The sequence below is a fragment of the Typha latifolia genome, chromosome 11 (assembly GCF_019914945.1).
Source record: "Typha latifolia isolate L0001 chromosome 11, TyphaL0001v2, whole genome shotgun sequence".
NCBI lineage: Eukaryota > Viridiplantae > Streptophyta > Magnoliopsida > Poales > Typhaceae > Typha > Typha latifolia.
This window is the reverse complement of record NC_133096.1, coordinates 8,106,722-8,118,418: the sequence shown is the minus strand read 5'-3', so window position 1 is coordinate 8,118,418 and position 11,697 is coordinate 8,106,722. Positions and strand designations below refer to the sequence as shown.

At 36.6% G+C, this 11,697-nt stretch overlaps 2 protein-coding genes across 2 annotated transcripts; both read right to left on the bottom strand.

The window, feature by feature from the left end:
• Positions 1-419: 419 nt before the first annotated feature.
• Positions 420-4,753, bottom strand: LOC140797628 (uncharacterized). Its single transcript, XM_073151233.1, has 9 exons — positions 4,614-4,753; positions 4,328-4,486; positions 3,821-3,879; positions 3,326-3,604; positions 3,048-3,105; positions 2,232-2,356; positions 1,873-1,935; positions 1,044-1,168; positions 420-767 (listed from the first exon to the last, which is right to left on the bottom strand). Exons 2-9 carry the CDS (start codon positions 4,452-4,454, stop codon positions 623-625), a joined length of 981 nt encoding a protein of 326 aa, XP_073007334.1. The 5' UTR covers positions 4,455-4,486; positions 4,614-4,753; the 3' UTR covers positions 420-622.
• A 2,848-nt stretch (positions 4,754-7,601) lies between these two features.
• LOC140798050 (cytochrome P450 71B35-like) lies at positions 7,602-9,696 on the bottom strand. Its single transcript, XM_073151773.1, has 2 exons — positions 8,813-9,696; positions 7,602-8,374 (listed from the first exon to the last, which is right to left on the bottom strand). Exons 1-2 carry the CDS (start codon positions 9,683-9,685, stop codon positions 7,754-7,756), a joined length of 1,494 nt encoding a protein of 497 aa, XP_073007874.1. The 5' UTR covers positions 9,686-9,696; the 3' UTR covers positions 7,602-7,753.
• Positions 9,697-11,697: the final 2,001 nt, after the last annotated feature.

Below are 11,697 nucleotides of genomic sequence, written 5' to 3'. Positions count from 1 at the left end.
CTTTAATGAAATTATAATTTATATCTTATATTTATTATTTTTAAATTGAGCTTTATAATTTAATAAATATTTGCAAATTATAATTTGCCTTTCGTAGTTTAGCTTGTTTTTAATTTATCTCAAAAAAAAAATAATGTTTTAAATTATTGGCGCTGATATTTTTTATCATAAATAAATACTTACAAAATAACTAAACTATTCTTACCATTCTCAAATCAGACTATATTCTATGAGGATAATTAAATTTTTTTATGTCATAATTAATAATTAAGTGTTTAAGTATAAAGTATAAATAGTAAGTTGAAATCTAAGTCAAACCACAAAGGTAAAAATGTAATTTCCTTTAAATAAGAACACATGGAAGTGGCCAGATCCATTTCCAGTTATATAGCTTGAATTAAAGGAAAATGAACCAAAACTTTGGATAAATACGAAATGATTTTTGAAGTAAGATCAAGTTGCTGCAAGAGACTCATTTAATTGTACAGTCTTGGACAGACACAAGGTCCACAACATATAACAAAAGACAATAAGGCACAAGTCAATAAGCAATATATATATTACGCAGTTAGATATCACAGTTGTAGACAGATGAAGTATGAATTTAACATATGTCTGAGATTTATTTGAACTTCTCCTGCGGACTAGAAGTGAAGCGCCATAAGAGGCCACCAATAAGATTGTTCAGTGAATGTGAAGCCATCGGGACTATGACACTTGATGAAGTTATAGTTGCCAGACCGTAGGCAAATCCAACAAACGTCGCCCTGAACAATGAAACAGCTCAAATAACTAAGAGAGGAAAAGTGACATGATTTTTGCCAGAATAACAAAAAATAACGAGTCTTAGATAGTCTTTTTTAGATTGATATTATATGTGGGGCATCATGCCTGCTTATCACAGGGGTAATGTGGTTCTTCGACAAACTGAAGGCACCTGACCAGACATGGATTTGATCATAAAAAAGAGTTGCAAGCCAGGACTACTAGTAATGGGAACTAATAGTTCCTATATTTGCTACAACAGTTGTAGAATCACTTACCACACTGCATAGGAATATTTTCGGCCACTACCCAAATGAAGGCCTCCAAAAATAGCAGCAGTTACCAAGGCACTTATCCAATCAAGTCCAAAAAGCGGCATTAGAGCTCCCCGGAAGAGCAGCTCCTGGTATTTCAAAAATGACAAAATTGATAGATGATGATCATCTCCATTAGAGAGGATTACTATCAAAATTCAATCTCTCACTCTTATATGTACTACAAGTATTGCAAAAAAACACATAAAAATATAGGGAAGTAAGATAACTAGAAGCTTGTTTGCCAAAGACGACAGTTGATGTGAAAATATGATTCGATCTTTAGAAAGCAGGTTTTTAAATAGCCAAAGCCCTTTATGAAGAGCAATTAAGATTCTCACTAACATAATGCCTCAACAAACTGCGAATGTTGTTGAAGTAACCAAGTTGCACCTAAAAAGAAAATCAAAAGATAAAAGGAAAATAATTGGTGTCTTCTAAAGATGGTTTTGCACATATTTGGAGAGGTTTATGGATGTACATCAAGAATTGGTGGGGTGTCATTATGATGATGATGCACAGTAAAAGATATGTAAGTGGGTATTGCCAATAATGTCCACAGAAGCTATTGGTGTCTTACCAGAAATTTCAAATTAGCATTGAAGTAATAGAGGACTAGAGGTAGTGCTATAATAAACATGTCGCACTCATGTGCAATTTATTATATGCTACGTATGTCTATGTTCAAAAATGAAAAAAAAAATGTACATACTGAATAGAAGGAAATATAAACTCATTTTCCAAAGTAATATAAGTTTAATGCATCATCGAGAGTGATGTTGCGGATCTTTACCTCACTTATCCCAGGAAGAAAGGAGACCACAACAAAATCCAATGGTTGCAGTTGACTAAGGATCTGACAAAAGGAAACATAAAAACTTTAAAAAGATGTCAATGACATATGAAGACTCAATGAAAGCTATTAGTAGTATAAATTCAAATTTCTTCAAATGTTTCCTATTCAATTTCCCTCATTATAGATGTTGTCATCATGAATAGAGGATAGCTTTCTTGAATAAAAAAACAGAAGCAGTAAGAAGGGGGGAAAAATAGCCAACCTGCTTCTAGTTTGCACTCATAGAAAGAATAGAAAGAAGAGAAAAAATAATGCATTTCAAGAAAGAGAGATTATTAAGAATATATTGAACATACTTGTTGATTGGCGGCTTCACTGGACTCTGCAAAATCAGGCCATGTCTTCAACAGTACAAATCGACTGGATGAGATCAATATAACGAGTCCTACGATTAATTCGATATGCCATATTTCGAAACCAACTGCAATAAACCGTTTACGTGACAAAGGGTAATAAGAAGAGCACTGTTCTTTTAGATAAATTGCAAAATTAATCATGTTGGTGAAACAATTCAAAGAATATACTTAAAACAGACTCTCTTGGCTCTAAATCACATACAAAATCAATGTTCTCTTGATCAAATAGCACCTACAGGACAGGAAACATCCATACTATGCATCAATACTAACTGGGTAAGGCCTGTATCTCCATCTTCAGAACAGGAAAAATAAAAGTTTATCTTTGTCAATGTTATGTAGACAAAGGATAATCTTTGTCCACTAAATAAGCCAGAGTTGCTCGGAAGGCAACTTCTTTCACTCTGCAAAGGAGTTAAAGAGCCAAGAATTGTGAGGCTTTAAGCATTGTTTCCCAAAAACCTGGGAAATGCACATACTTCTTCACATGATCAAACTTGAGAGTTATGAGAAACAGATCAATCATATTTTTATTAAGGTACTGACTAGGCAGCAAGCTAGCTAAATTAATTAGCAGATAAATTCTAGCCCTCTTAATATTAAGAAACCTAACATAAAACAAAATACGAAACATCTTTGTTCAGTATGGACTTCTATTTCAAGGTATTCAAAAACCATATAGCTCTGTAGAACAAATATGAACTAAAGGAAATATCTCAAATCTCATAAGGAAGTCTAATGGGCATAAGAACTTACATGACACTTTTGCAGTGTCAAGAATTGGCCATCCTTCTATAGATGCAACATGGGATGCCTACGAATAAAAAATACAAATATTTAGGGTATGAGCAAGACAAAATGATTCAGTTAAAAAAGTAAAATTCAAAATATGCCGTGTAGTATACACACAAACAAATTCGTCCTTTTGTTTAACTGGTCTTTCAGTGTGAATTAATATGTCCAAAGGTTTAAGTAAACCATATATAGTAAATTGCAAACTTGCCATACAAGATGTTCAACAGAGAACCACAAACCTGACGAGCAATTGCACCCAGTGCAAGTAACAAGGAGGATGTGACAATGCAAGCCTGAAGCACTGCACTTCTACTAGAGCTTGCAAACTGGACACCAGCACCTGTGTCACCATTAGGCAGTTCAACGCTGGCTGCAGAACTGTCGTTGCCTCTGCTTGGACTTCTATCTGACAAATCTCCAAAGTTGTCTAGAGAAAGTTTTTCACTTCTTGAGGTTCTATCATTGGACTGGCGATTTCTCCTTTTCCTCTCAGACTTCTTTGATGCAAATGCTTTAAACTGTACCAAGGACCCATTCAAGAATAGTTACGGGATTAGTGGCACTGCGTAAGAAGGATTACATTATTAAAAGATACAATAGAATGATAACAATCTTATCATATTGGCTACTTTAGTAAGTCTTCAAAATTGTAGTTAATGTCTATTCAAGATCTATAATCCACTTCTCCTATTAATTAGATCAATATGAAAAATGAGATGCACAGCAGCACTTACTCTGCATGGATTATTAGGAAGAACTTTTCTTGTAGTAAAGGGGTCGCTACACTTTCTACCTGATCAAATATGCTCTGTCCATGTAAGGAAGCATAATCAAGTCATAATTAACTTTTTCATGAAGCAATTATTTTGCAATGAAAAAACTGGAGCAAAAGAAGAAAAAAATTAACTTGTCAAGCAGAAAATAAATTATATCGCAATGATGGAAGAGCTACTTGAATATTACTCAATCTTTCCACCAGAGTTCCCCTGATATTTCGTGCAAACAACCAAAAAAAATGCTTCCATATATTCTAGCAAAGGTTCTTTAAACAGAACATAACTCAAGTATCAGCCTAGCTACAGAAAAGCAGAAGTTGTTGCAAAGTTATCTGAAACCAAAAGGGAAATTATGAACCGACGGAGGAAAAAAAAAAAAAAAAAACACTACTGAACACAACTCATTGCACACAAATCGACAAATGAAAAGAATATTCTCAATCAACAGTAGGAAAGAATCATTACCAGCTGATAACCCTATCTTCCACCACAAGGATGGAAACCCTAATCTTGGAAAACCTTGCCAGCCTAATAGTGACTGGCTAAAAGGGGAACTACCCCCAATTCTCATTATTGCGCTAGCCGCAAACATTGATAAGAACTAGAGCGAGTCTACAAAATTCCCTGCACAAACAAAGAGTTGGGGGGACTCAGAGAATAGCGCGACATCAAATTGGAGGAGGAGGAGAACAAGAACCCAAATCGTGGATTGTGATAGAAACGGAAGGAAATTGGTTTAGAATAGCCTTACAATGCACAGGAACGAAAAAAAAATTGCTCTTTTTTCTCCTCTTTTTTGGTGTTGAAAACCCCAGAGAAAGGAATTTGGATATGCCTCGTGAGTTTTGTCTACTAGTCTCTTTTTGGACCCTCACAAAAGATTTTTATTCGCAGATAATATACTCTAGTTTGGTTAGTGCATACAATTTTTTAAGAATAAATTTATTCTCATCTCTTAAATATAAATTAATAATGTATATTTAATTACCGACTATAAATAAGTATATTAATTATTCTATAAAATTTTGCTTATAAACGTGAATAATTTTATTACATTTCCTATCCATAGAGATTTTACGAAAATATACATGAATAAATATTTTATTATAAAATATATTTAAAGGAGTTATAATTTATAAATAAATATCTGTTACACATGAACCAAAATGCCACTTAATATTAAATAAAAATAATTACACCTCTGACTCCTAAATATTGCTCAAAAAAGAAAAAGATATAATAAATTTATGGGCAATTCCCGAAGACAAAGATATCATCATCCAGTGGATAAAACTGATCCTCCCATAAAGGAAATGAGCTTTCAAGGCTACAAGCTGCTCCTTCCACACGACTTACAGTAGTGTCGTCTAGATAGAACAAAGTACTGCAGGTAGTTGAAGCGTCGGCTACTACTTCAAACTCCTCCTCTAATTTTACTTCTGTTACTGAGACTTCTTTTTTGCTGCTGCACCCCAACTCCGTGGCCTCCATTAATCCCTTCTCTTCGAGTTGCGAAAGAGTACTCGATTGCGAAGCGAAACCGCCCTTCGGTTCACCGTCGCAACTCTCGTGTACTTTGATAGGCTTGTGGTCGTGGGTCTCGGTACCCGATCCAAGAAGCTTCAATCTCTTCTTGATTCGGGTGTTCCAATGGTTCTTTATCTCGTTATCAGTACGTCCGGGTAAATAGGATGCTATTTTAGACCACCTGCCATTAGAGTTGAGAGGATATAATATATGTATGTATTCGTGCATGAGAGATTGAAACTTTGACGAGTTTATTTCCCAAGGGATAGATCGACCTGTTACCGAGCAAAGAATGGAGTTGGATGATTTGGTTCTCTTCGGCTTCTGAGAGCTCCCCTCGCTTAAGATCGGGGCGGAGATAATTAGTCCATCGTAGCCTGCAGCTCTTTCCACATCTCATCAAACCTTCGTAGCCAAACAATAGAATTAGTTCGTACGTGGACAATGATAGATCTTTGATACAATGTTAAATAACTAGTTGGTCTATATACCGGCGAGTTTGGGAACGAGCCGCCAACATTGGACGCCATTTTTGATGATAAAGTTGACGAGCTTTTGATCTTCTTCTACTGTCCACAGACCTCTGTTTACTCCCATCTTAGCACAGCAAGGTTGCTTTCCCATGCCAAAGCAAAGAGAGAAGCGATCTATATAAAAAGATGCTGCCAGATCATGCATAGCATAAAGAAATGCTTGTGTTTGAGCCATTGTGAACAATCCGAGCTAGAAGAAGTCAAAAATGAGAAGAAGCTGCAGAAGAGTCCTCTTGGAAAGCCTCGAAAAGATTCTTCATGAGATTATATTCAGATAAAACTAGCTAGTGGTCCTATATATGTTTTGTTACGATAACTTAAAAAGAAGGGTTGAAATATTCCAGGGTCCCCTGAGAGGTTGGCATGGATTTTGTCTTTAGGAGTGGCATACTTTTAGGGAGGAATAAAGGAAAGGGATATGGAAACAGGGAGCTGCCTGTCCCCTAAAAAAGACACATTTCATGTTTATTGTTATTATGCTTGCAAGTTTAGGCCATGCTTGATGTGGCTTATCCTGTCCGAATTTATTTAGTCTCATTGTCATCTGTCTACAAGTGTACATAGCCTAAACTTCTAGGAAAGTTCTATGTTTCAAAATTTTCTTAATTTTTAATACTTGGTTGCAAAAAGTCATTTAGAAAGTAACTTGCAAATATAATTTAATTTTTTCCTTTTAGCTTTTTTTTTAAAAGAAAAAAAGTCATCTTAAGCTGGTTGCTTCCTTGAATTTTACTTTTTAAAACAAACCGTAGAAATATACTCTTAAATAAAAGAGTTTAGAAAGGTCTATGTGACGTCGGATCGGATCATCAATAGCCTAACAGGTCCAAACCTAAACCTAAAAACTCGAAACCAAGTCTACCTCCCCTAACCAAATATTGAATCCAGCGATCACCTCCCCTTCGCCTCCCGCTGTCTCCCCTTTCTCAACCACCTTTCCGCCTCCTCTTCCTCTCCTCTCCACGCCTCATTAGCGGCGCCCTTGCCCCCATCCGCCGCCACGAGGTCTCTCTCCTCCTCTCCTCCATTTTAGATTCTTCCAATCCCACCCAAATCGACATCAGCGCGAGGCTCCTAGCCCTCGCTAACGCCGTCCTTTGCCACGTCGCGTTCGGGAGGAGCTGCTCACTAGGGTGCAAAGGCTCTTGGCTAGATTCGTGATCAACAACTTCTTCCCGATGCTAAAGTGGACAATCAGTAGGGTTACCTGGTTTTTTTTTTTTTTTTAAATTGCATATAACACTATGGATTTTAATGCAATTGTGATTTATACCATACATTTTTACTATTTATAAATTGAACCCTATGATTTAGTGAATATGTGCAAAAAAAATACACTACCATTAAATCACTCAGTTAAACTTAACTAAACATATGTGTTAAATTAACTATACTAAAAAATTATAAAAATATCCTCAACTAAGTCATACTAAGGACATTTAGTTAGTTTAGAAATAAGGGTATTTTAGTCATTTTAGAAATAAAATATCTATGCTTAACAGAATATTTTTGCGATGTTAGTCCAAATTTAATCCACGGAGTTTTTTTTATTTGTAAATAGTAAAAATATAGGATATAAATCGTATTTACTTTAAGAGGCTAGGTGTGTTTTACCTATTCCTTTATACACGGTAGGGTTACTGGTTTGACGAGGAGGATGAACCAAATAGAAGTTAATCACTTTAAAAGGTAATAAGTTAAAAATCCGGCCAAAACCGGATGAGTCGTAAACTATAATTTCAGTACATCAATCTCTCTCGTGCCGTACAATCTTATTAACGCTGACATAAATAATTAAGCAGCAAACTTATTCCAAGTAATGCTAATTAATTCAACTTAAAGGAACGACGTGCTTAACGGCGAGGAGCTCAAGATCAACTCTCTTGTGGGCAACAATCCCCGGAGCTTCCTCCATGTTCACGTCCTCCCTCCTCACCCCGCCGGGAAGTTTCCAATCGAAACAATACAACAAGCTCGCCAGTACGATCTCGACCTTCCTAACTCCCAGGTTCATCCCTGCACATATCCTCCTACCACCTCCGAACGGTAGCAGCTCAAAGTTGTGGCCTTTGTAGTCTATCGAGCTCCCCATGAACCTCTCGGGATTGAAGGTTTCGGGATCCTCCCACACGTTCGGGTCTCTCGATATCCCCCACACGTTGACGAAGACCGTCGTGTTCGCCGGCACGTCGTGGCCGCCGACGCGAGAGCGGCGCACCGAGATTCGCGGGAGGAGGAGCGGGACTGGGGAGTGTAGCCGTAGGGTTTCTTTGATGACGGACTTTAGGTAGGGGAGGTGGGGGAGGTCGCTCTCTTGGACTTTGCCTCGAGAGCCGGCGACGGCTCTGACTTCGTCTTGGGCTTTCAGCATTAGGTGGGGGTTCCTCGCCAGCTCCGTCATCGCCCACACGATCGTCGCCGTCGCCGTCTCGGTCCCGGCGGCGAGCAGATCCTGGGAAGAAGAAGAGAAAGAAACGTAAAGGATTAGAGATTAGTGACTCGTTTGGTTGGCGTATATGGCTTAAACACGCATAAGACTTTTATGCAAATTAATTCTAGTAAGAAAACAAATATGATAACTTTATTACACTATAAATATATGAGCAACTTAAAAGTTATGCTTATTGGAGTATATGGTTCCATTTGATTATTTTTATCCATTTTAAACTATTATAAACAAACACCATCCTATCCTATAATTCAACACATATCCAAATGTTTAAAAACAAATTTTTTTATGTCCACTTCCAATTTTTTAAAGTTATAATTATCGTTTCTCTTAATGGATAAAACTTGATGATAATAGTTTGTAGATATAAATTATGGCCTAAAAAGATGACCTTTCGACGGAAAAAAAAAGAGAGGGTTAGGATGCAAGTTTTTTTTTTACCGTAATTAGAGCTTTGACATAATGTTTACTCAGCTGCCCTGTTTGCTTATGAATACGAAGGTAAACGTCAAGAAGATCCTCCGCCTCCTCTCTTCCGGCGTGGACTCGCTCCGCGATGGTCTCCTCAAGGAAGTCGTCTAACTTCTTTCTAGTCCTCTCCAGCTTCCCCTGCAGGCCGGTCATCCGATCCATCAAGCCCAACGCCGGGAAGAAGTCGGCGACGAAGGAGCTCGCTAACAACTCCTGCATCTCTCTCACAATCCCATGGATTCTACTCTTCTCAACTTCTCTGCCTTCCCTAAACCTCATACCGAGTGCAAGTCTGTATACAATCCTGCTCGTTAGATTCATCACCATGCTACTCACGTTCACTCGACCGTCCGCCGCCGCCAAGGACGAAGACATGGTTCGCATCACCTCTGAGATCTCCTCTTCTCGTATGACGTGGAAGGAATCCACCTTCTTCTGGCTGAAGAGCTCGAGTATGCTTGTCTTCCTCATCTCCCTCCAGTGCTCGCCGTAGGCCGAGAAGGTCACGTCTGAGCAGTCGTAGGAGAAGGTGTCCGTCGCCGCCAAGTGCGGCCGCGAGCAGAAGTCGAGGTCGTTGGTTTTGAGCACATCTCTCGCCGTCTCGAGCGACGAGACGACGACGGTCGGCAAGCTTCCGAGGTGCAAGTACATGACCGGCCCGTGCTTCTTGGAGAGATCCCATAAGGATTGGTGAGGGAGACGACTGAGTTGGTGGAAGTTTCCTATTATAGGAAGCTTCTTCGGCCCAGGTGGGAGATTATATTTTGCTCCTCCTCTCTTGTAGTATGAGAGGAGACAAGTGACGAAGATTACAAGACATGCAAATGCGAGTAACATTGCCATTGATGGAGAAGAAGAGTATGAAAAGAGAGGGGATAAATTCAGAGATTTATAGTAGGACGAGTTGCTAATCGTCAAACGCCACCAAGAGTTACAACCGAGATTTGAACGCATGCCAAATTAAGATAAAGAAGAAAAAAAAAATCCGGATACGATCGAGCTGTTCTTTGTCCTTTTGACTGCGTGGATGATGGTTTTCTTGAAGACTCGAACTACTTCCTTTCCGAATAGACCATCCGACCAAACCATGGAAAAAAAAAAGTACAATGAACTTAAATTATAAACATATAATTTTATATTTATATTTAACTCGCATCTTTTTTTAATGTAACTAAGACTCGAACCACTTAAACTATCTCCAATTGATCAAATCTCTTCTATTATGAGTGGTATTATTTGTATTGTTAATTGCGATAGTTATAAGATTCAAAAGAAAATTGATTGATGCTCAAAATAATGTCACATTGCAATTATTTGTAGTGTTTGAAACCGTGCTAATTACGCACTTTTCGTTAATAAACTGTTCAAGTTGACCACTCCTCCACGTTGGACTTTGACTAACCTGTTAAGACGACAGTATTATCTTCATGATCTATTATATTATATTTAGAGAGAGAGAAGAGAGAGAGGCACATAGAATTGGAACACATCGTCTTCATGAATACTTCAATCTGAGGAGAAAACTAATGAAAGAAAAGAAATCTTAGATGGCGGTTCCACTACGTCGAATGTATGTTGCGAGTTTGAATTGGTCCAATTTTGAAAATAAAAAAATATAAAAAGGTCGATTATATATTATCCTATGTACTTTGGTCCAAAATCAACAACCCTTAGAATTTTTCTTTTACAAATAGGCGTCGGCTCCACTAAGATTATCCGCAAGATTATAAAAATTAGTTATTCCTATTAATGTCACAGTATATGAACCAAAACAAGGCCCTACAACCACCACAATAAATCACATGTAAACACTAATTATAGATTAGAAAAGAACAAACAAATATCAGACATTATGTGAAAAGGCTGCGTAATCGCATACTATAGTTGAAACCCCTTGAATTTAAGTATTATTAACTTATAGAATATAAATAAGTTCATTTTGGTATAATTATTTTATATATTAACATAGTAAATAAATAATCATTGGACTCGTATTAGTATGGTAATATATACCTCTCTCTCCTCCACTCTTCAATTTAATACTATTATATTTAATAATTACTATTTAATCATTGAAAATAAGTCACTTTAATTAATTAATTAATTAATTATTATTTCAATTACACTCTCTCCTTTCCTTTTCCACTTCTATTTCTTCTTTTCATATATTTATTACAAATAGTATTTTTATTATTTATGAAAGTATTTTTTAAACTTATATCACATCATCAAGTGTAACTATTATACACTATAATAGTTTATACCAATATAATCTTCTTCTTTTTTATGCTAGTATATAAAATTAAAATAATAACTTAAAATGTATCACTTAATCCTACTAAGTTAAAAATGTTACTAATTCCTAACCGAATGTCAAAATAAATTGTTAGTAACGATGACGATCCGGCACCGGGTTTCGGGTCGGGCCGGCTCATTTGTATATCATATTATCACCACCCAAGGTTTAGCCTTATTTTATTAAAAGAACCCACAGTTTTCTCACACATTAATAGTATTTGATCACTCCTCATTGGCTGGAGCAGTCCAAAATTTATTACACCAATCATACTTTCTTTTCGTGGTTAAGTGTAAATTTAATTTATTCTCGTGTATTTTATTTGTGCCACATTAGCCTGTCCAAATCTATTGGAGACAAAGATGTAAATGATTAAATAACATCTTTAAGGCATCTAAAATATTATTAATTGAATTTTAGATAACTAATGACATACTAAAAATTTTGAACATATGCATATTTTTATTACTTTAAACTTATCAATTTCTCTACTACTCTGTTTTTAATAAATATTTTTAAATTCGACCTATATTTTATCAAATGTGATGAAAAATTAATA

Coding starts and splice junctions, on each gene's coding strand:
- LOC140797628 (XM_073151233.1), bottom strand. CDS start 4,454: ATGTTTGCGGCTAGCGCAATAATGAGAATTGGGGGTAGTTCCCCTTTT. Junction 1,936..2,231: donor GTGAAGCCGCCAATCAACAA/GTATGTTCAATA, acceptor TCCTTTTGTCAG/ATCCTTAGTCAACTGCAACC. Junction 1,169..1,872: donor TTCTTCCTGGGATAAGTGAG/GTAAAGATCCGC, acceptor TTGAAATACCAG/GAGCTGCTCTTCCGGGGAGC.
- LOC140798050 (XM_073151773.1), bottom strand. CDS start 9,685: ATGGCAATGTTACTCGCATTTGCATGTCTTGTAATCTTCGTCACTTGT. Junction 8,375..8,812: donor ATGTCAAAGCTCTAATTACG/GTAAAAAAAAAA, acceptor TCTTCTTCCCAG/GATCTGCTCGCCGCCGGGAC.